Genomic DNA, 25,761 nt, shown 5'->3' on the forward strand with positions numbered 1-25,761 from the left:
TTGAGTTCCCTCAATAATCCTATGAGGATACTATAGACTGAGTGGCTTAAAGAACAGAAATTTCTCACAGTTTGGGCATCTGGGAAGGCCAAGATCAAGGTGCTAGCTGACTGGGTTTCTGATGAGAGCTCTCTTCCTGGCTTGCAGATGGCTGCCTTCTTGCTGTGTCCTCACATGGCCGAGACAGAGAGAGGGCAAGCGATCTCTCTGCCGTCTCTTCTTAATCCCATAGAATCAGGGTCCTGCCCTTATGACCTCATTTAACCTTAATTACCTCCTTAGAGGCCGTATCTCCAAATACAGACACATCCCAAGTTAGGTCTTCAACATCCTAAGTAAGGGAGACACAATTCAGTCCATAACAGGTAGATATTATTACTATCCCTATTTTATAGGAAATGAAGTCATGGTATAGAGAGGTGAAAAACTTGCCCAAGGTCACATAGCTATTAAGTAGAAGATTAAGGAGGCAAATCATGGTCTTCCTGACTCAAATACTCTATTATAGTACTGAGGACACTGGAACACTCTATTATAGTATTGGAGGCCACTCTAACACTGTAGTATAATGTTGGAGGCCCCTGTAACACTGTACCATACTATTGGAGGCCACTGGAACACTCTATTATAGTACTGAGACCACTATAATAGTCTATTATAGTATTAGAGGCCACTCTATAGTGGTCTCTAACCACTCTGTTACACAGTCTCTACATATTTTATAGGTATACACATGTATAACACACATACACAAACACACATATCCATATAACCTAATACTGTATACAGTTTTATTCAGTAACAATGATCATTCCTAAACTAGTCAGTAGTTGAGGTAAAAAAAAAATCTCCCCAACAGAAAGATGTCTACAAGCAAATTTTTCCTTGTGGGAAAAAAGAACTCAATTAAGAGTGTGTGTGTAGAGGGTCAAAGATACCAAATTCTGAGCATGCATATACTCAGAATTTGCACTGGAAGGGATCTCAAACCAGAGCAAGACGTTTAGAGCTCTGTCTATGGGATGTGATTAACTTTCTGAGTACAAACTCTACCCTGACCCACCAGGTCCCGTATGATATGGCCACAGCCAATCCTCCATCTTTGCTTCCCCTCTTTCCCTATCCCTCCCTCAGATCCACTGGCCCTCCTTCCTTTCCTCAGGCACATCCAGCTTATTTCTGCCCCTTGGCACATTTAGACTTTCTCTGCATGGAAACACTGGCCCACATCTGCATATGGAGGCTGCTTCATGTCTTACTGTCTCACCTCTTCAGTGTGGCTTCTGGGATCCACCATCCAAAGTAGTCCCTGTACCAGCTCTTTCACATCATCCAGTTTTATTTTCTGGCATTATCTGATTTGTGAATGTCTATATTTGCTTATTTTCTGCCTTTATTTCTTCCCTCCTTTGAGTAAAATCTCCTTGATAGAGTAGACTTTATTATCATATTCAGTCTGCTGATTTTATAGCAACCAGACCATCCAGTCAGTGAATGGGAGGATGCAATCAGAAATAAAAGAATGTGGGCATTTCATTATTAATCTAATATTTCTTCATTTCTAGCCACAGGGAAAGTATTACTGTATTCTAATCATGGGAGGTAAGTTTAGAACCTCATGAGTATTGATAAATATCTTTTTTTTTTTGCGGTACGCGGGCCTCTCACTGCCGTGGCCTCTCCCACTGCAGAGCATAGGCTCCGGAAGCGCAGGCTCAGCGGCCATAGCTCACGGGCCCAGCTGCTCCGCGGCACGTGGCATCCTCCCGGACGGGGGCACGAACCCACGTCTCCCGCATCGGCAGGCGGACTCCCAACCACTGCGCCACCAGGGAAGCCCGATAAATATCTTTTTTTTTATACTGCCCCTAAGGAACGCCTAACGAATGTCTTTCAAACGTGAAAAAATTAAATAAGTTTTTTTCCTGAGTGTTTCTCTTCTCTTCTATTTAGTTAACATTCTCCACCTTACTGGCAATTAAGTATCAGAGGCAATCTGACAGACATAGGCACACAGGCTCTGGGAACAAACTGAATAAAGTTTGAATCCCAGTGCTGTCATTGGATGATTCTGGATTAACTGTTTACCTTCTCAGAGTCTGTTTCCTCACATGTAAGTAAAATGGAAATTATGTAATTTTCAGAGGTTATTCTAATATCCATGCAGTACCTATCACAACAGCCAGCACATATTTAGTGTTCAACAAACCAAAGCTATCTTTATCATCATTGAACTTAAATATAGGTAGGTGAGCCCATCCCTTATAACTCTGATCTTTTATTTGCCTCTTCTCTTTCATTTATTTTGCACACAAAAAATCATAATCTATCTTTTTGCCTGATTTATTTGCATAGTTTATGTAGATCAGTAGGACTACTGACATACATGATATTAGTTGGAAAATTAGCTTATAATTAATAATAATAATAACAGCAACAAAAGGAAACAACCTTACGTGGCCAACTAGAGGGTAATTAAGAAAATTAATTTTATCAATTCAATGGAGTATTACTTAAAAATAAGTTAAGAATCTATACTGTAACTTTGAAAATATGTATGATATAATGTTAAAAGAACAAAACAGCAAGTGCCACATTCTGTACTGGCAGAGACACTTGTTGCTCTCAATCCTCCTACTAAGAAAAACTAGAAAAGCTGGACAAAATACAGAACACACCCACTTGAAAATTCTGAGGCTCACCCAAGGCAGCCAGGATATAAGGGGTGTATTAGTTTTCTATTGTTGCTATAACAAACCACCACAAATTTAAGTGTTTTAAAACAACAATAATTTCTTATTTTATAATTCTGGAGGTCAGAAGTCAGAAATGGTCCCACTGGACTAAAGATGTTGGCTAAGCTAACTAAGATGTTGGCAAGGTTCCATTCCTTCTGGAGGCTCTAGGGGAGAATCTGTTTCTTTGTGATTCCTAGTTTCTAGAGGCTGCCTGCATTCCTTAGCTCATGGTCCTTCCTCTATCTTCAAAGCCAGCAACAGAACATCTTTGAAACCCTCTCTGACTCTGACTCACCTGCTTCCCTCATTCACTCATAAGGATCTCTGTGATTACACTGGCCCATCTGGATAATCCAGAATAATGTCCCCATCTCTAGGTCAGATGATTAACAACCTTATTTCCATATGTAGCCTTGATTCCTTCTTTCCATATGATACAACATACTGACAGGTTCCAGAGATTAGGGGGAAGGTCTCTTTGGGGGCCCATTATTCTGCCCACTACAAGGGGCCAGGCTTGCAAACTGAAGGGAGGGCAACAAACTGAGTCTGGCATTCTCTGGCCCTGTCCACGTCAAAGCAATAGTTGATTCAGCGGCCAAGAGGCTACAAAACCAAGCATAAAGTGGTAGTTAAGAGACTGGAAACTTGAATGGAGCTTTGGGAGACAAAAAGTACAGATTTAAAGTCACTCAATTCCAGACTTGATAAAGGTGCTTGCCTCTATTCTAATTGCCTGACAGAAGCAAAGCAAAATCTCTTTGAAGATAAATATTATCAGCCAGAAACTCAAACTATCTCCATAATTTTACCTGTTTAATGCCCGACATTCAACTGAAAATTTCTAAGCATATCAGGAAAAAGTACCCAACTACCATATAAAAAGAGAATAAATAAATCTCATGAACACAAAGCTGAGCAAACATACCACACAGGAAAGAGTACATACTGAATATGTCCATTTATAAAAATTCAAAAACTTGCAAAAGTAATCTAGGCTATTAGAAGTCAGGACAGTGGTTACTTTGGGGAGGAGGGGAGTAGTGACTATGGGGTGGGGGGGGAGGGGCACTGGTTCTATTCTATTTCTTTATTTAGGTAATAGTCACAGGGGTATGTTCACTTTGTGAAAATTCATTTACCTGTATATTTGTGACTTGTTCACTTTTCCATATTATGTTATAACTCAGTAAGTAACAAAGTAGAATCAACCTTATATTACACTGTTAAAATTATGCAAAAACCTGTACCTGTGAACATATGAATCAATTAAAATGCAATTTCAGATGTTGAAATTGTTGAACTTTTTCTTTTTTAAAAATATTTGAATTGCTATATAACTTGTGTTACTTAAAAAGAGACAAATAAACAAAAAAATTAAGTCCAGATTATCTTCTGCAACTGAAGAGCCTCCACTTGTCCAGGAATTTCAATATTTTGGAATCTGTCTTCAGAGTTAACTATTTATTGTGGTCCGCAACTCAATACCAGATTCAAGATCGCTCAAGTTTACAGAAGCAGATGGGGCTGACAAGGCACTTCCCATCCTCTCTTGAGATCTCTCTGCATGTAAACAGACACTTCTTTCTGTCCTTCCCTGTCCCATTTTCAGACTTCATATATATACTGCCAGAACTGTTCCTGCTCTGAGACATTTAGTTTGCCATTCCACCAGTAGTTAATTCTTTGTTTTAATTTATCTCGATTTAGAAACTGTAATGTTATAACTTTTCAAAGTTTACCTTCACTTGAGCCCAGAAATATGTCTCTCAACTGTTTCCATTGTCCAAGGTAGTTAACATTTTGTGTAATAGTTAAATTTCTGTTAAATTTCATGTTATTTAATGGTTAGAATGACCGGGGTAGGGTAGGAAGGCTACCTTTTCACATTAGAATACCCGTAGTTTCTGCTGGATCTATCATTTTTTTAAACATAAATGAGTAATTCAGGTGATAACCCAGTGACCCCTGATAAAATACTTTGTGATCTCTCATTTACAGTTCCAAAGCAAAGTACTTTTGAAGTAGTATTCCTATGATTAATTTCTGTTTGGAGCATGGATTTGCCTAAAGGAAAACTCAAGCATTAGAAAGCTATTCTTCCAAATACTTGGAGGTACAGAATTGAGGTCCCAGTGTTACCTCACATAAAAAATTGGGGAATAAAATCAAGTCTAGAAGAATACATTTTTCCTCTTGAGACTAACTAAGCAAAACTAAGGGGCTTTCTTAATTTCTCCAGAAACTTTCTGGAGGTAAACAGTGTAATCATTGTGTAAACATTAAGGAAGACCTATTCATCTTCGAGGAGCTGAGACCTGCAAACTGGAGGAGCAGTGGACAGGCTTGGCCACAGTAACATCTGACCCCTAAAGGAGAGGTCACACTAGGGCATCAGATAGATTTTGTCCTGCGGTTCCATGTGTAATACGTGAATGTGATCATAGGTTTGCCAGAGGAGATTACATTGAACCTTCCTCATGTAATTTGTTCACGCTCTCTTTTGTTCCCCAAATAGACTAATTCTCTCATTAATGATTCACCTTTTGGGGTTGAGTATTATCCTTTTTTTAATCTTTTTAATTGTCACCTTATCTCTTAAATAATACCTACACTATTGTCTGTCAACTTTTGTCTTAAACATTGAGTATTTGTATTTTAATATGAACTCAGACCACCCTTCCCTGTGGAAAGGAGGGCAACAGAAGACACCTTTTGGTTGTTGTTATGACTTTGCTTAAGGCTGACCATGTCTTATGGGTATTCGGGCTTTCGTTTCAATCTCATCATCCCATTCTCAAAACCTGCGTGCTGGGAAGCATTTTCATACCTGATAGAAGCTATCCACTTGCCGTACATAACCAGCCACTTCAGGATCAGATTTAAGGACCTTCCAAACTTTTCTTTCTGCCTTCTTATAATCCTGGGATCCTTTCCAGTTCATGGCCATCAAGGAGCGCTCTGTCAGGGGAGCTGCCACGATGATGTCCAGTTGGCCATTGTAGATTAGAACCTGAAACGAAATTGAGCCATGAGCAAATGCAGGATTCAGCAGGGGAAGCCAGTCAATGTATCTAGGTACAGATAGTGCACACAAGAGAGAAAAGGGAATGTTAGCTGCTCTGGGGTGCTGCTCAGAGACGCCAACCCAGGAACTCAGTAGGGTCACTTTCTTCCTGTTGGCTACATACACCAACAACCTGAAATAAACTCAAGCCTTGTCTCAACCACTGCATTCTTCCAAAAGTATGATTCTTCATAGGAATCTGCAAACATCTCTCTTGTTGCAAAAGCATTTGTGCTGTATTACCCAGCAATATAGGTTTTACTTGGATGCATGGCTATGTTAAGGAAGAAGACTGTGGTTACAGTTCAGTGGAACTAAGGAATGGTACACACTGGGATTGTCATGAAGCCTGCATTTGATTATTTTCACTTTTCAGGCCCTGCAGCAGCTGGCAAGCTGGGCATTCCCTCGTGGCTGCTGGTAATCCATGTTGCTTTCCCTTCCTACATTTCAGTGACAACTATAATTTTTTGAGGCAGACAGATAGATGCAGGTGCCTCAAATTTGTTATTTGTTGGAGGCAAACATGTCTGCTATGCCACTTCCAAAGACCTCTTTTCTTAAATAGGATAGCCACTTGTCAAAAATGAGGAATGTCCTTCAAAATGCCTAAGATACATTTTTTTTTTAGCCAAGTTGATGGGTACTATAGGAGAAACTCTGAGGCAACTCTGGTCTTTTCTTCCCAAACAGCTTTCAAGACATTCAGATAATACCCAAAGCTGCTGAAGTTGTGAAGCTACTGGGGACAGTGTGAATGGCATTACTCTTCAGGAAAGCAACCATCACTTTTTAATGCAAAGACTTTATAATGTTGAGACTTTGTCCCAGTAATCCCAGTTTGTGGAATAAATTCTATGAAAATAAGCCCAAAGAAATAAAAAATATATATATTTAACAATATTCACTGAAACTTTATAATGACAAATTTGAACACAGTCTAAAAGTTCCATATTAGTGAGTGGTTAAATAACCACGGTACAGAAATTCTATGGGATATTGCAAAGCCATTTAAACTGTTGGACTACAAAGTTGTCACCTCATTCTCCTTAAGTCCAGCCTCTTTCTCCTGAACTCAGGAGATGGCTGTCTTAAGCTTGTGTTCCTCAGCCCATTTTTCATTCCAGAAGTGCACATTATGGGGCTCACTGCCCTGCTCTTTGGATCTGTGCTCTTTACTGCCTGTTGATAGTCTGAAAATTACTGCCTCATATACTATGTCCATCTTACATCTGTTTATAGTGTAAGTGCAAACTCAGTGGATGATAATGCCACAAGAAGAATTCTGATTTAAAAAAAAAATTGTTCATCATCAGCTTTCTCACAAAGTAGTTGTGGTTCATTTATTCTCTATAAATAAAAAAATTTTTTTTCTTGTAAAAATAAATAAACTGTTGGACTAAACCACGAAGCAATGTGGAAAATGCTTATCACATAATGTTAAGTAGGAAAGCTGAATGCCAAATATATATCCCAATTATGATATATAAAATTGACATCCTTATTTACATATATGGAATGAATCTTTAAAAAAAAGGAATAGAGTTGATTAATTTTGGTGGTGGAAATCTGAGTAATTTCCCCCTTTGTTTTCTACTCTCCTTAGGCTATTTTTCACACTTGTTGATTCTCATAAGGTATTATCACTCCACCACCAACAAAGAGATTTTCTTCAACTCCATGCTACCTTTGATCTATTTGGAAGCTCTGGTTTGACTCAAGTGAAGACCTTCGGTTGAATCCTCAAACTGGATATAAAATGTTTCACTGCATGTTTCCATCTCTGCCCTCCTGGTACAGGCTTCTTAAAAGGCTTATACATAATTAAAAAGCCCAGGACTTTTACACACTCCAAATCCTCAAGCAGCAGTGGGCCAGGATTCAGCCTAAGATGAAAGAGCCCTGGGCCTCACCTATAGGAACACAGGGTCTTTCATGTTACTCAGTCATCATCACCACATCCACTCTCCTATGAAGAACCCCCCCTTGCAGAAAATCCTGATGGATTTAAAGCCTTTTTAAAAAACTCAACTATAGCAATAGAAGTTTGCATTGTTTATACAAAGAAATTGCCTCAAAGACCTTGAATACTTATGGCCCATGCAAAACTCCTACAGCTGTTTTGCCAACAGTATGGAAACAATTACACATGATCTGTACCAGGAAACAAGGCTTAAATACTTCACCATCCTAGGAAGGCCTGATTATAGCTGATTAACGAAGATAATCATCCATAAAGTAATTCTTCTAGAATTCAGTGAAAAGATGCTGATGACCTAGCAAACACACAAGCGTATGTAGCCATCTTTCCTCTTCGTGGCTACTCTATGAAGCTTGCATCTTTCTGAGTGTCATCAGGATATTGTTACCTTACTATCATCAGGATATTCTGAAACTGGTTTGAATTTTCATCTTTGAGGGATGATAGCAAACTCCACAGGTTACAGCAAAACCAGGCTGATATGTACAGCATTAGGGTACACGTTTGTTGAAATGAATTGAAACGAAGCCCATCCCTGAGCCATTTCCCTTGTTTTTCAAGACATCATAAACAAGAATACTAACACTCCAGAATGAGGCAGTGAAGGGCTGGACTGCGTAATTTTGTGCATGTGATGTGCAGAAAGCCTACTTTTGGGGGCAAATGGAAATCCTTCCTTTGCAAAGCAAGGAAAACAGTTTTAACTACGAAAGGGCACATGAGTCAAGTGCAACAAAAAAAGAAATCAGGTTAATGATCAAGCGAAGTGATTTCAGAGCTGGCATTTAAGGCTGCCTTAACTATAAGAATTCCAGAGCTTCTATTTTTATCTAAATGTCACATTTACTCTCTTCAGCCCCCACAGGAATATCCCAGTTGGGTGCCTCCAGGGCTGGGTGAGTGGGTGAGATATCCCAGGATCTGGCGACAGTGAGCTGAGAAGCCAGGTGGGTGTAGCACAGGGCTGGGTGGTCCTGAAGCCGGAGGGCACGTGTTGGCCACCCACATCCTGAGAGACAGAAAAGTTCCAGGACAAGGCTTAAACCTCAACGGGCTGGCCACTTATGAAGGATCTGCACACATTCGCCCACTTCTTCCTGGTGGGGTGAACTGTCCCGGTTTGCCCTGGACGGAGGAGTTTCCCAGGATGCAGGGCTTGCAGGCTAAAACTGGGACAGTCTGGGGCAAACCTTCCCCTGAGGCTTGCTGGTATTTTAAGCAACAGGGTGTAAAGACAGAGAGGTGGAGACAGAAATGAATGCAGCTTTTAGCTACGCTTCCCTTGTCAGGAGTGACTCTAACAAAACAAAGGGCAGGGAAAGCGCTGGTTGGAGCAGGTTTCCAGGGACACAGCAGGCAGCACCCCTGAACAACCAGTGTCCTCAATTTACTTTCTGGCCAGCTGTGAGGCCTCAGTTAAAGAGCAGAGGCACTCCTTTTAGAGAATTTTCTTTTCTTTTACTACTTAGAGGTCTGACTGGTTAGTTTGTTGAAACTGATGGTGATGCGAAGACATGGAAAAATACTTATTTAAAAAATCAATGAAAAAACTACGATCCCACTGTTCATGCTCTATAATTACTATATTTTTAAAGGATGCTTCAAACTTGGGAAAAGAATACATCAAAATACTAGCAGTTAAGGTAGTTAAAATATGGGCGATTTGTTTTAACTTGGCTATTTTCTAAATTTTGGGGGTATGTTGGGATGCTTCCAAAACGAAAAAATAATAAAAAGAACAATAACACTAGGAGGTTGGACACCTCAGTTTGGCAAAAGATGGGTCTTTATTGGGGAATAATTTGTGCTAACTCAAGTATTACCAGCTCTCAGTTTTTTTCATGACAACTAGGTAAACAGCATAACTTTAGTTCAATCATAGATGATCTTAAAAACTCATTCCAGAATTCAAGCATTTACAAGAGATGGCACTAGGTGATTTGGATTACGAGCATCTCTCTCTCTCTCTTTTTTTTTTTTCAAAAGGAAGAGATGAGAAAATCATTTTTTTAATGTTCTTTACTTTCCAAAGTGTTTTCATGTACACACAGCTTTATTCACATCCAGCTTCACAGGGTGGGGATGAGACGTATTACAGGGCCCACCTCCACTTTACTGTAAAGGAAATCGTGACACAGGGAGGTGTCAGAATGCATCCTAGATCCCACACTTGCAAACTTCTTCCTAAAACGCCTTAAGAAAGGAGCTAAATTCCTGCAAACGGCAAGCATTTACTGACTCCCCACAGCTACATGTTTAAGTGCTACTCCAAGCCTTAGGAAACAGAGTTGGTGGAGAAGGAGACATAGTTCACATCTCCAGTTCAGAAACAATCTCATCGGTTGGTCCAACTCTGGAGACATCTCTCATTCCTCACTTTGGCTCTATGGACCAGGATGTGTGCAAGGACATTACTCAGCTGGCAACAGATGCCTCACTTCTGTTACAGGGACTGGCCCTCATTAAGCAGCTGTGGAACAGCATCAGCTCCTGAAGAAGAGAGATCTCTTAGCCCTCACTCCACCTGCAGCCCCTGCACGGTACCTGACACCCCATAAGATGTATGGACACTTGTAGAGTACAGGCAATTGTGCTCTTTAAAGGCTTTCTGTAATGCTGTATAGTGATTGCGGTTCTGTTTGGCCCAGGTCCACTCCCCCTTCCCCTGGTAACTGTATTCCCATTCCCTCAATGGATACAGCCCTAGCGTAGGCTGGCGATCAGTGTTCCTCCTCTATGCGAGGGATGAGCATGTGACCTAAGCTAGGGCACTCAAATGCTCTCTCCCTAGAATTTGGATTGTGGACAGAATGACACAGGGTTCCCTGATGAGTCTGCCCATTAGTTTTGCTACTTGGATCCCCAGTTTTCCTGGTCCCTATCTTTCCTCACTCTAGTTCTTCAGTTTGTCCATGAATTCTGTGACCTATCCTGTCTTCTGACCAGTTCTTTTCATGCTTCAAGTAACCACAGTTGCTGCTGTTGCTAAAAGCATGAAATCCAAACTCATACACCATTGGACCAGTGCCTCACATGCCCTAGCATGCAGTAACTGGGAATTCTTGGACATGTGGTTTAACCTCCATGAGTTGCGGTTGCCTTTCCTGAACATGTAGATGTAAGACCTACATCTCACTGTAGTGAGAATTAATGAGAAAATATGAACAGGGTTCTAAGCACAGCACTGGATACAAATTGGGGGAGTCAGGTAAGTATGGTCCTCCTCTTCAAGTAGGTTGATAATGTGATAATGACTTAGAAGACTGAACCAACAAAGAACTTCTTCTAGAATAAACCTCCAAAATACGCATATGGTCTTTCTGTGTCAAATACTTGGTTGTCAGTCTCACTCTTTTAGACAAAGGCCAACAGTAGGAGGGAATCCAGCCAGGGTAAACCTGAACTCTATGTACTCAGATGCATGAAATAACATGTCTTTCATGACTAATTTTACACACATTGGGCATGGTGTCTCAGCAGTCTTTTCTTGGTACTCAGAGTCATAAGTCTATAAATTACCCTTTAAAAGGAACTTGTAATTTTGAAGCATCCCAAGGAATTTCCCCATACCTAAATGCTAGAAAAGTATGGTTAAGAGTATAGCTTTTAAAAGGACATTTGGGAATAGTAGAACTCTCATTGTTCTAATTATGTTGAAGGAACTGTGCTAAGCATTTTACATCCATGATTTTACAACACCCCCAGAAGGCAAGTGTTATTTATGCCATTTTAGGAACAAAGGGACAGAGATGCAGGGAGGTGAGCCAGCTGGTAACAGAGATTCAAGTTCAGATCTGCCTGAGTCCAAAGTGTGTGCTTCTAACCCCTCTTCCACACTGCTCAGTGTATTCCGCTCCCTCCACTGCTCCCCCGCCCAGAGAATACACTGAACAGGTGGTTTATTCTTTGTAATTACACATGCAAGGAGCAAACTTAAATGTAAGCATGACTCTTTGGAATGAAGGATACATGTTTATAGTTAAGAGCACAGGCTCTGTAACTGGGTTTGAACCTAGCTCTGCCACTTACTAGCAGGATTATCTTGATTAAGTTACATAGCCTGTCTAGAGGTCAGTTTCCTCATCTGTAAAATGGATAGAAGAGAAACATGTATGAGAGAATTACATAACATAATGCATGTAAGCTCTTTGTGTCCCAGGCACATAGTAAGTGTTCAGTTAACACTAGCTATTATTATTATTGCATTTGAATAATTCAACATAGCTATTCAAATAGCTCCACAATTTCCAAATGAGATGTTACCTGTGGATTTCAATTGTGATTTTGGAGGTAAGAGTTAGAATAACGCTTAGGATGGCAAGAGTTCTAACGTAACTGCACTAGGTCATCAATTTCATAAAACAAATGGCAGGGGCTTATAAAAGTCGTATGACACTTGCAGACAGGAGTCTTGAGCTCCAGCCCTGGCTCAGCCTCCCAAGGCCTGTGCTACTGAATGCCTTGGAGCTGTCATCTACTCACTCTGAGCCTTAATTTTCTCCTCTGTGAAGTGGAATATCTATATCCTAGAGTTCTTGGGAGGACCACATGGGATACCAGTTATAAAAATATCCTATAAGCTGAAGAACAAGGTTTTATTATTGTTTTTGTTACTCTTTATTAAGAATAATCTGAAAAATAAATTTCTATAGTGGTGTGCAAACGTTTTCAATTGGCTGCATTTAGCTTGCAGATATATTCACCTAGGTCCACAAGGTGTTGTTATTGTTTTTGCAATTAGATGCTGTCATTTAAATACCCAGACATCTGACCACGCCAGGCCTATATTTCCACTCTGCCACGATGAGTGCAGGCTGTGCAATAGTTATCTCCCTAAGACACAGTCCTACCCCTTCCTGAGTGTCCTTCCCTCACCCCCAACAGAGGTGCAAGGGCAGCTGTCATTTATTCAATGCTTATGCTATCGTTCTTCTTAGAAGAGAAACATATTCCTCTGTATCCATGTCTCTGTCACGGGTAGAAAAGAAAGATCAATAGGTCTCAATCCAGCCCTACTCATTCATTTCATTTTCTTCAGCTAAGTTTCACTTCCATGTGAAATGGAAAGGAAGTGGCCTTTTGTCTGAGCTGGAGAAAAGAGTTCCTGTTCACTTATACATGGAATGTGTTTGTTTGTTTGTTTAATCTGCTCATGTGAAATTTCTATTTATCCAACAGTAAATCTTTGTGGTGAGCCTAAGGATTGGGCACCAAGAGAACAGACATGAAAAGATGTGACCCTGTCCTCCTTATACTCCAGATATATTTTTAACTTTTCAATATAGTGAATAATCAAAAGAGGAAAAGCAAGTTTACTCTTTTGTTCTCTAAGTTTTCCTTAAAAAGAGGACTTAAAAAAAGTCAGTTTCAAAAAAAAAAAAAAAGTCAGTTTCACTTAAATCTTTCTAAAATCTAAATCATTTTAACATTTCAAACCATAAACTTTTCAGGTTCTGGATGTACATAAATCAGTAGTTTTTTCATGGATTTCACCCTCTCAGCAAGAAAACCTCCCTCTAGGAAAGACCTAGTGAAAAGAATCAGATGATGATTAACCCTTATTTTACACAGTATAAGCTTCTGAAGGATAAATATTTTCCAGGCAGATATAAAGCAACCAACTGTGCCAGCTAAAGATAGCTGCACGCCAGTTTACCTGCCAACTCAACTAAGAAGAGCCCACACCCTCTAAACTCAGATTTTGACTTCAAGTAAGTTTGGGGGACAAGGGATGATACTCAAAGGGGAAAAGAGACAACTGTGTTTTTGATGGTGCCTGCGAACACTTGAAAGAAGGGGTTTGGGGCAAAAATGTATATAAATGTGCATTTTGTTATATTTTCATTGTTGCCTGTATTAAAGCATAAGCCTGAAAATAAATCACATTAGGCCCACTTTCTGGTCTAAACTTTACCTTTTTAAAAATCCAAACTGAAACACACGTGTTGCTGATGGAGAACACAAAGCATTTCTCTTTAAATCCCTGATACCTCCCCTACTTATTAGGAAAATTACAGAGATGCCGCAGAAGGAGGCTTTGGTCTCTCAGCACAACAGGAAAGCAAACTGAGCTTTTTGTGAGAAGGCTGGATTTTTGTTGTTGCGTTTTTAGACGAAAGATTTATGCTTATATTTTGGCCCATTTACAATCCATCATAATACTTTGCAGACAAAGTTATGCTCTTTTCCCAATGATCCAGTGACCTTAATCTCTAACATTTTGTGGTTTCCTGTTTGGGGAAACAGCCTAAGCTATTCCAGGCTACACAGCATTCCCAGTTGGCTGCTGTCTGTCTTAGTTTTGAATGTTCTCCTGTTCGTTAATCAAAAAAAAAAAAAATTTTTTTTTAAAAGAAGCCTTCCCTACAGATGCTAAATCAATGAAACTCCTACAAAGCAGCCCCCCACACTTCCTCTTCTGGCTGCCTTACCTATCATTCTTCTATTACAAACTCCAACATAGCCAGGAGTTCTCTCTGCCTGGAGCAATTAGCATGACCCGCCAGTAACTTTCTCCCAAATAGAAGAGAATTAATTTCATTAATATCCAACTCAACCCAGGGCAATCCCCAAGGGTTTCTCAAAAGCTCAGCTGCAAAAGAAAAACAATTTCAGCTATATAGTATAACGTTTAGCAATTTTCCCCACTGGAGGCAGAGTTGTTATTCTTCCAGGGACAACGCCTGGGCCCCAGTTGCCCGTGGCTCGCACTTTTGGCCCTACTTCTTCCTGGTGACTTTGCAGGGATATAGGGCTATAACACTCCGGAAGCCTGAGTCCCCTGGGCCTGCCTGGAGGAGACTGTGGTAGAAAAATAATGCCAGCATTGAATGAAACAGTAGTCACTTCTGCAACCAAGCCGTTCTTCAAATGAGACATACTTTGCTTCCAAGTTTAAGGAAGACAAAGAAAGAGAGAAAATGGACTTAGAATAAACACCCCCGTGTTCGTGCCATTCCCCTACCAGCTGGTTTTGCCAAGATGAGTAAAGAAAAATGAGAGTGGGGCAGGGAGTTTGAGTGAGTGTCCAGTGATTACACAAATAATAGTGAGTGTCCAGTGATTACACTAAGAAAATTATTCCTGTTTTCTTGCAACTTAACTCTAAATAATTTAGTTGCGGGCTTCCCTGGTGGCGCAGTGGTTGAGAGTCCGCCTGACGATGCAGGGGACACGGGTTCGTGCCCCGGTCCGGGAAGATCCCACATGCCGTGGAGCGGCTGGGCCCGTGAGCCATGGCCGCTGAGCCTGCGTGTCCAGAGCTTGTGCTCCGCAGCGGGAGAGGCCACAACAGTGAGAGGCCCGCATACCGCAAAAAAAAAAAAAATAAAATAAAATAAAATAATTTAGTTGCTTTTAGAATGGAACAAGAAGCAAAGCCAACTTGAAAATAATCCAGTGAGCCATCACTCCAACCCAGGGATCTTTGAAAAAAATTTAACTACCTAGAACAGCATAATTAACATGACTTTTAATAATGACCCAGAATAATATTTTCCTCCCATTTGAGTAGAAGAGTCCTGGGGGCCCACTCTAGGGGGTCCTTTGCTCTGCTTCTTGTTTCAGGGTCTGTTCTCATAGCCCTTTTCTGATCCCCTCACCTCTAACCATCACCTCTCACCTATTGTCCATCCTCAGTAACTGGATTTAATGAACTCAAAGTGCTCCAGGAGCAGGCCTACCTCTCCCCCAGACAAGTCTCTCCAGAGAGGAGTGTCCTCCCTGGTTGTCAGAATGCCAGCTTCAAGGTCATGCCAAGGGTACTCTCCAAACACTGCCCCATGCTTGCCAATCTTATCACTCTACTAAAAAAGTGGGCTGAGGAACCAATTTCTTTATCTTTCCACATTATTAAATGTACTTAATTAATCAGTACACATCTGCACATAAACCAAACCAACAAGAAACAGCCCCAAAAAGCAAACAAGAATTGCTATAATTTATAATATTTAAGTCTATAGGAATTGACTCACACTCATCAGTACAGTAGCCACTGGCCACACGTGGCCAGTGAGCTCTTGAAATGTAGCTAGTCCAAACTGAGGTGTGCTCTAAGATACACATTGAATTGTGAAGACTTAATACAAAGAAAAGAATGTATAATCTCTCAATAATTTTTTAATATTGGTTAAATGCTGGTATGATAACATATTGGATATACTGGGTTAAAGAAAAGATGTTATTAAATTAATTTCATCTGTTTCTTTTGATATTTTTAATGTGCCTTCTAGAAAATTTAACATTCTATATGTGACTTGTATTTCTATTGGACAGCAGCCATATACCTTGGATTTGGTATATCCTGCAAAGAAAATTGGTCCCTTTGTCAACAGATGACAGCAGTAACTTCCAAGGACAGCCACTCTTAGAGGAGTGATCTGCAGTTCATGAAGCTGGATTAAGCAAATCAGAAAGAATTTCCTATGGAGGAGTGGAAGATGCTCCTACAGTCTCAATCATTACAGCAGAAATAGGTAGGAGCTACAGGAAAACCCCTTGCCATCAAGTCTCCCTGCCAGCTCCCTGTTCCCCAACATTATCAACATCACTCAAGTTCAAAAAAACAATAGTTGTCGCCATAAAATTGAATGGATTCACCAAGGCTTTTGAGGGTGAACAAAACCTGAAAGCTGAGCCCCTGCCACTAAACAGTGTCACTGCTGCCCTACTACCCGTTGTGCCCAGGCAGGACAGGGAATGATTTCCCTGCTGAAGTTATCCTGAGGGCCAGCTGAGAGCAGAGTGGTCTTGTTGCAGGAGGAATGCTAAACCACCCGGAAAAAGCATTAATTTAGAGGAAGCTGGAAGCTCCCAAAGGAATATAAACAATGGGAAGGGAGGCCTTAGAGAGTCCGTAGAGTACTCACCAAGCAGCAAGGTGCAGCTCACTTTGCGACCCACTTCTCCCATAATAAACTTTCCTTCTAGCTTGAGAAAATTCTAGTTCTCTGTGGATGAAGATTACTTTGCCTTTCTCTTAGGAGAGGACTAGAGTGACAGTAAGTAGGCTCTCATCCAAAGAGCCAGAGAGGTCACTTCTACAAGTCTAATTCCTACCTGTTGTTATCAATCTCCAGGTGAGTAGCAAAGTCAGTGAAAAGCTTCCAGCCAGGCTGATCTCACGAAAGAAAGCAAGTGGCTGGTTGTACAGCTTACTTTTCTTTATCAAAAAATTGTTTTAAAAGTCTAAGTGGTGCTCTGGCCTCTTTATGTTTTCATCTACATGGGAAAACCTGGTATCAGTCAGGTTGCAAGATTCTCTGCCCCATACTCTCAATAGTGATATTCACCAAGGTCCCCTCATTACTCTGCAAATAGGGTTTTTTTTGGTGGTTTTTTCCTCCCCCAAACACAACTCCCCCTTATTTGGTAAGGAAAGCATCCCTTTCCCTTTTCTTCCTAGAGAACGTCAAATGGTCTCAAAAGGACTGTACACATCCCTGTAACAAATAGGGGGACTGTCAGGGGGCTGAAGAAACAGACTTGAAGGTGCAGTGAAAGGAGCACCAGGTGAGGAAAATCAAGACGGAGGAGGTCAAGGGCTCCTGCCCAGAGCGATTCTTTCGAAAGCTTGGTTGAAGGTTCTTCTGGCTTTCATTTAGTCACATGCCATTCGGCACAAGGACACTGTGCCGGGTGCTGTTACCCAGTGACAACACTCGAGAGCCGCTCATAACGAGCAAGTAGATAGCACAGGCTGCCCCGTTGGGGGGGGTGGGGGTGCGGGGTTGGACGACTTCTACAGTGCAGGCCAGGCAAATCCAGTAGGGAAAAGCCCCTAGGAAGAGCCCGAGAGTTGTGAATGTGGCTTCCTTAGGCAGTGGGAAAGTATGTGAATGCTGCTCTCCTTACTGGACTACAAGGCCAGGGCCAAAAGCCACGGAATTAAGTCATCCACATTCAGATGGAAGCAGAGGAAACTGCAGTGCAAAGAGCCCTGGGCCTGGAGGCCGATCCTGTGGCAAACAGACTTAAATGATGATGGTGATGATGATGACTGTGATTAGAAAAACCCAAACCCAAACCCAAACCCAAACCCTGGCTCTATCACACCTGATATGACTATCGTAGAGAGCAAATAAGCGCCCTAGTGCCAATCTATCCATTAAACACGAGTAAAGCTTATTTCTTTTCTTTTTTTTTTTTTTTATATTTATTTATTGGCTGTGTTGGGTCTTTGTTTCTGTGCGAGGGCTTTCTCCAGTTGCGGCGAGTGGGGCCCCCTCTTCATCACGGTGCGCGGGCCTCTCACTGTCGCGGCCTCTCCTGTTGCGGAGCACAGGCTCCAGATGCGCAGGCTCAGTAGTTGTGGCTCACGGGCTTAGCTGCTCCGCGGCATGTGGGATCTTCCCAGACCAGGGCTCGAACCCGTGTCCCCTGCATTGGCAGGCAGATTCTTAACCACTGCGCCACCAGGCAAGCCCAAAAGCTTATTTCTTAATTTCCTTTTTTTAAAAAATAAAATATTAATGTACACTATTTTCCCCCCACACCCCAGGGGACGGTGGTTGGCACACGCTACTTTGAAGACCACTGGTTTCCAACAATCCAATCTTTTAGAACACGTTGGCATCGTTTTGCATCTTCTGTTATACTAAGACACAAGAAATAAAGACTGAGAAGCTACTGCAGCGTGGTGACATTATTGCACAAGAGATATTCCTCATTGTTTCCAGAAAGCAATACTCTTCTCACGCTTTCCGTATTTATCTTTTCCGAGTAAAGTCAACTGATGTAATTGCCTGTGTTTCATAACCAGCTGGATTTCATAGCAACTGGATTTAAATGTGCGTTTCTTAGCTTGTTGATTTTTAGGTCCCTGGAATCTACATAACAAATGGTATCACCACTTAATATCTTTCCTCTTGTAACACCCTCACTCTGCTGTATTTGGGTGGCTCCAGATTAAATTCTACTTTTATGTTGCCATAAATCACAAACGTACCTTCTAATGTTTTGAGCATGAGGCACCTTCAAACAACACATCATCAACAAGCAAAGCAATTTGAAATAAACCAATTCACACAGCAGAATATATTATCAAATGGCTTAAAGAAATAAGTAAGAGTAAATAAAAATATATGCTCGTTCTCATTTGAGTATTTCATCCCAACATCAGTTTAAAGGACAAAGAAAAGGCTTCAATAGCATGGCAATTTGGGGTGAAATCAAAATCTGTTTAATAATTTATGGGTATGCTTTCTTCCTTTTACTCATTGAAATGCTTAAAAAACAAAGAAGCCCAGGAGAAGCATGCCTCATTAAAAAAAAATTACTGCTGGGCTTCCCTGGTGGCGCAGTGACTTGCACTTGGATTATAACTAAAATAGGTAAAAGTAATTCACAAGGAACTCGACAGTGTAACTGATACTCAAATGCAACTATTTTTATTTGCCTGCAAAGCGATGACTGCTTATTGATGGTACGATTACATAAAACACATGTCCCAGGATTAGCTTCCCTCTCTTCTGTTATGCTTCCCTAAAGACTACTCCCTCCTCACAGAAGTTTTTCACAGAATGGTACTGGCATTCTCTTTATGGTCTTCAAAGGGTTTGAAAGAAAAGTGATCATATCAGATTATAGTCAACAAAGCTAGACTTTTCCCATCACGGTCCGATGGAAGCTCAGAGTCCAACTTAGCAGTTGAAGAATCGGACCCAATTAAGTGTTAAATTTTTATTGGTACGCTAGACATTTATCAAATCTAGTTTCCTGGCACTATCACCATTGACATTTTGCCATCAGAAGATGTTATGAAGGAAAATGCCACAAGAAATTAAAATGACTGCTAAAATGACTTAGATTTACTAGAAAAATTTACCTTTCAAACTTCTAAGTCACATCCATTAGCCAGGAATTGCCCATTTCTAAAGGAAGAGCTTTTGATAGCCTAGGATAAGTAAATAAAACTCTTGACCACCTGGGTGTTAAGATTTCAGTCTGGTGGTGAAGCTGAGAAGCATTAAGATCCTGAATTCTGAAGATGCAATTAGTTGAAACTTAATGAGCTGCAGAATGATAAGTGACAGGGAAATGTAACTTTATATTTACAATTTCCTGACTAGATGAACTTTTAAACACAGCAAACTAAACCCTACCCAGGGGCAATTTAACCTTTAAAAGCAAAAGCATATGGAGGTATTAGCCTTTGGAGATGGTACCTCTTAAAACATCAGTGGCCTTCCAGACAACTTAGCAACAAGGGCAACCTCAATCCAAGGGCAACATTTTTCTTTGGATCCAAATGGCCTCTAGAGCTGTAGCTCCTGTTTTTTTGAAATAATGGTTTCATACAGGAAATACACCACACACACACACACACACACACACACACACACACTCACAAACACACACTCACATTCTCTCTCTCATGTACTCTTAGTCTTTGAAAATATAGCTTATATATTTTTAGGAAGGCAAGAGCTGCAACCAAACAGAGAAATGGAGGTTGGAAACATATTCAGAATCTCTAGCAAGAATCTTCATAAGAAAATGTAACTTCTTTATCATAAAGTACTAAGGACCGGGGGACTTCTACAAAGAACACGGGATTCAAAACCAATAGCGTTTATGGGGTATGGGCTGCATTTCCTAGATTTTAGAGATGTCCTATCCCTATCTATCTGTCCATCTATCTATCTATCTATCTATCTATCCACCCGCTACTATATTTTATTACGTTGAAAATCAGGATACATCTTACAATCAGTGTATTTGTTTTTGTTTTTTAAAAAATGCTGCTTAAAAGAGGAAGGAATATAACATACATAATATAATCAATAGTAACTGGAGTGGTGAATTATTTGCACTTACTAAAATTCAAATAAGTTTACTATAAAGACAGCTTATGATGTAAATGAACAGATCATCTGTCTTCTTTCTGTCATTCTGTCCTTCCCCCCCCCTTTCCTTCCTTCCATCCCTCCTTCCTTTCTTCAAAGTTTACGGCACACTACTATATGTTAGTTGCTATACTAGGCAACTAAATCAGAACCTTTGGTGGAGGGGGTCGTAATTAATTATTTTTTAAAGCTTCCCAAAAAGCAATACTCTTCTCACGCTTTCCGTATTTATCTTTTCCAAGTAAAGTCAACTGATGTAATTGCCTGTGTTTCATAACCAGCTGGATTTCATAGCAACTGGATTTAAATGTGCGTTTCTTAGCTTGTTGATTTTTAGGTCCCTGGAATCTACATAACAAATGGTATCACCACTTAATATCTTTCCTCTTGTAACACCCTCACTCTGCTGTATTTGGGTGGCTCCAGATTAAATTCTACTTTTATGTTGCCATAAATCACAAACGTACCTTCTAATGTTTTGAGCACTTCTAATGCAAAGAGAGCAATGTGAACCACAGCTGAAGTGGAAGAACAGTTTAAGAATGGTAAAAAAAGAGAAGATTAAGGGAAGTAAAATGTTCTAAGCAACATCTACTCTCTGTGAAGCCTTTTATTACTTCCTTTGTTCCCAAGACAATTCTTCTTTCATTATTAAAGTTTGTTGAGTGCCTACTATGTGCCAGGCACAGTGCTGGGCCCTGGGTACAGAGTGGTGAACAAGAAGGTAAGATGGCTGCCCTTACACAGTTTGTTGTCTATGAGATAGAATTTTACAGATTAGGAAGTGAAAGGGAGAACTTCAATTCCAGGCAGCTTGACTTCCGACACCGAACATATTTTAACATCACCATCAGGGAGTTGTAACATAATTTGCAAGTAAATTGGCTACCCACCAATGAGCATAGAGAGCCAGGTAGAAAAAGATTATTTTAATTACCTGCTATTTTGGATTATGTAATCAATGTCTACCAGCGAGGAAAACTGATGGAATTTTCTGTGAGAACAGATCAGTGTCCTTGCCTCCACCACAATGCCTCATAATTCTCTGAAGTATGCTGAGGGACTTTAAAGTCAAGGCCATACTAAGCAGTCCACATGCTCACGACATGGTCAATTAAATCTCTGCAAAGCAGTAATCACAGTCTACCTCCTTCAAAATTTTATTGTATATATTATATATACACCAAAGAATGTATTATAACATATCTGTAGGTTAGGAAGTATAAGAATAAATATACATTCACAGATGCACCAGCCACCTTAAGAACTAGTATAGTACCAATATCATTGAATCTACCCAGTGAACTTCTCCCCTATCCCAACCCCCATCTGTCTACCCCACAGAGAGAATCACTATATAATACTATTTCATTTATAGGCAATATCCAAAATAGGTAAATCCATACATACAGTAGATTAGTGGTTTCCAGGGGGTGGAGGGAGGGAGAAAATGGGAATTACTGCTAAAGCATAAGGGGTTTGGGGAGAACATGACAAAAATATTCTAAAATTAAACAGTGATGATGGTTGCAAAAATTTGTGCATATTTAAAAAACTACAGGCTTGGGGCTTCCCTGGTGGCGCAGTGGTTGAGAGTCCACCTGCCGATGCAGGGGACATGGGTTCGTGCCCCGGTGCAGGAAGATCCCACATGCCGCAGAGCGGCTAGGCCCATGAGCCTGCACGTCTGGAGCCTGTGCTCCACAACGGGAGAGGCCACAACAGTGAGAGGCCCGCGTACCACAAAAAACAAAAAAAACCCTACAGACTTGAACATTTTAAATGGGTGAATTCTGTATTATGTGAATTATATCTTCAATCAAGCTGTTAAAGAAATAGTATAAAGAAATCCTGCATACTCTTTATGTAGCCTTCAAAATATTAACGTTTTAAATAACCACCATGCAATCATCAAAACCAGAAAATTAACAGTGATATAATACTATTTTCTTGCTACAGATTTTATTAAAAAATTTCCACTTGTCCCTTAATAACCTTTTTCTGATCCTGGATACAATAAAAGATCACATGTTATATATATTTAGTTGTAAAGTCTCCTTAATCCCTCAGTGTTTGTGTGTGTGTAGGTATGTGTGTGTCATTCATGTCCTTTGACAAGTACCAGCCAGTTATTTTGTGGCTAAATTTGTCCCCTAATTTGAGTTCGTCTGCTGTTGCCTCATGATCAAATTCATTCATTTCTGGCAACACACATTAGTGTTGTTGTGTCCTTCTTAGTGCAACATATCAGGAGGCACAAATGTTGATTTGTCCCATTACTGGTGATGTTAACTTAGATCCTTTGGTTCATATGCCAGACTTCTCCACTATAAAGCTACTATTTTCCCCTTCATCATAAATATTTTGAAGGAGGATACTTTGAGGCTATGTAAACATTCTGATTCTCATCATACTTTCACTAACTGATGTTAGTATCCACTGATGATTCTTTCCTGAAGCAATTATTACTGTCCTATTTGTCAAATAATGATTTTCTATTCCATTATTTCTTACACATTTATTAATTGGCTTTATCTCCCATTCATTTTTTATTTGTTTACATCATCATGAACTCTGACTTTAAAGGGAATGCATATTATGTTTTATAGAACAGAATAATGCTTACTGGTAGATTTTTATTAGGTCAAGAAAGTCCCATACTATGGTAGGCTAAATAATGCCCTGTCACAACATATCTAGTCCTAATTCCTGGAACCAGTGAATGTTACCTTATGCAGAATAAATAAATTAATTAATTAGTTTAAAAAATAGAGACTTTGCATGTGTGATTAACTTAAGCATCTTGAGATGGGGAGATTATCTAGGAGGTCCTTAAATGCAATCTCATGTATTCTTCTAAGAGGGAGGCAGACGATATTTGACCACAGAAGAGGAGAGGGCAATGTGACCACAGAGGCAGATGTTAGAATAATATGGCCACAAGCCAAGGAAGGCCAACAGCCACCAGAAGCTGGAACGGATTATCCCATTACAGCCACCCTATTGACACCTTGGTTTCAGCCCAGTGAAAGTGACTTTGGATTTCTAACCTCCAGAACTGCGAGAAAATAAATTTCTGTAGTTTATGCCATCAAGTTTGTGGTAATCCATTAGAGCAAGCATAGGAAATGAATACAGATACTACTATTCCTCATTTGCTAAAAATTTTTATCCTAAGTGGGTTTTAATTTTATCAAATCCACTTTTTTGCATCTATTAAGATAGAAAATTTTTCTCTTTTAACATTTTAGGTGGTAAATTACATGATAGAACTTCTAATACAAAAATATCCTTGCATTCATGGGATCAACCCAACCTGATCTTTTTAATTCACTGGTGGATTAGGTTGTATTAATATTCTGTTTAGGATTTGTACATATATGCTCATAAGTGACGTTGCTCATTGTATTGCCTTTGCTCCTTTGTCAATGATCAGCTGACTATATTTATGTGAGTCTATTTCTGGGTTCTCTATTCTCTTCCATTTATCTATTTGTCTGTTCTCCAGCCAATACTATAATGTCTTTTTTTGTGTGTGTGGTACGCGGGCCTCTCACTGTTGTGGCCTCTCCCGTTGCGGAGCACAGGCTCTGGTCACACAGGCTCAGTGGCCATGGCTCATGGGCCCAGCCGCTCTGCGGCATGTGGGATCTTCCCGGACCGGGGCACGAACCCGTGTCCCCTGCATCAGCAGGCGGACTCTCAACCACTGCGCCACCAGGGAAGCCCTATACTGTCTTAATTATTGCAGTTTTATATTAAGTTTCCAAGTCAAGAAGAGTCATTCATCTGACTTTGTTCTTCTCCTTCAATACTGAGTTGGCTATTCTGAGTCTCTGCCTTGCCATATAAACTTTAGAATTAGTTTGCCAATACCCATAAAATAACTTGCTGAGATTTTGGTTGAGATTTCATTGAACGTGTAGATCAAGTTGGGAAGAACTGACATTTTGATAATATTAAGCCTTTCTATTCATGGATGTGGAATATCTATTTATTTAGTTCTTTGATTTCATTCATCAAACTTTTGTAGTTTTCTGCATATAGGTTTGTACATAATTTGTTATATTTATGCCTAAGTATTTCAATAGTTTTGGTACTGATGTAAAGGGTTTTGGATTTTTAATTTCAAATTCCACTTGTTCATTGCTGGTATATTGAAAAGTGATTGGTGTTTGTATATTAACTCTGTATCTTGCAACTTTGCTATAATCACTTATTAGTTCCAGGAGCTTTTCTATTGATTCTTTCAGATTTTCTACATAGACAATCATGCCATCTTCACTTATTCATTCTCCAATACTTTTATTTTCTTTATATAGAGCTGAGTTTCCGATCTATAACATTATCCTTCCCTGTGAAGAACTTCTTTTAACATAATTTGCAAGGTAGGTCTACTGGCAATAAATTCCTTCAATTTGTACTTGTCTGAAAACATCTTTATTTCTGCCCCATTTCTGAGGGGTAGTTTCATAGGACACAGAATCCTAGGTTGGTGACTTTTTTTCTCTCAACTCTTCAGATATTTCATTCTCTTTTCACTTGCATGGTTTCTGAGGAGAAGTCAGATGTAATTCGTACCTTTGCTTCTTTATAGGTAAGGTGTTTTTTCCCCTCTCTGGCTTCTTTCAAGATTTTTTTCTTTATCTCTGATTTTCTAAAGTTTTCATATGATATACCTAGGTGTCATTTTTTGGCATTTGTTTGCTTGGTGTTCTCTGAGCTTCCTGGATCTGTGGTTTGGTGTCTGACATTAACTTGGGAAAATTCTCAATCATTATTTCTTCAGATTTTGTTTCTGTTCCTTTCTCTCTTTTCTTTCTGGTATTCCCATTATGCGTATATTACATCTTTTATAGTTGTTCCACAGTTTTTGGATTTTCTGGTTTTGTTCAGTCTCTGTTCCCTTTGCTTTTCAGTTTTGGAAGTTTCGACTGTCATATCCTCAAGATCAGCAATTCTTTCCTCAGCCATGTAGTCTACTAAAGAGCCCATCAAAGGCATTCTTCATTTCTGTTACAGTTTTTGATTTCTAGCATTTCCTTTGTCATTCTTTCTTAGAATTTCCATATCTTTGCTTACATTATCCATCTATTATTGTATGTTGCCTACTTTTTCCACTGAAGCCCT

The 25,761-nt window shown here is 40.0% G+C and overlaps 1 protein-coding gene across 1 annotated transcript in view; it reads right to left on the reverse strand.

Moving 5' to 3' along the window:
• CPVL (carboxypeptidase vitellogenic like) overlaps positions 1-25,761 on the reverse strand; it is a 99,537-nt gene that overhangs the window by 20,504 nt on the left and 53,272 nt on the right. The window contains exon 11 of the mRNA XM_024755008.1: positions 5,569-5,751. Coding sequence (XP_024610776.1) covers positions 5,569-5,751 — 183 coding nt within the window. The remainder of the gene's footprint in view (positions 1-5,568; positions 5,752-25,761) is intronic.

The sequence above is a fragment of the Neophocaena asiaeorientalis genome, unplaced genomic scaffold (genome assembly GCF_003031525.2).
Source record: "Neophocaena asiaeorientalis asiaeorientalis breed wild unplaced genomic scaffold, Neophocaena_asiaeorientalis_V1.1 scaffold36, whole genome shotgun sequence".
Classification (NCBI taxonomy): domain Eukaryota; kingdom Metazoa; phylum Chordata; class Mammalia; order Artiodactyla; family Phocoenidae; genus Neophocaena; species Neophocaena asiaeorientalis.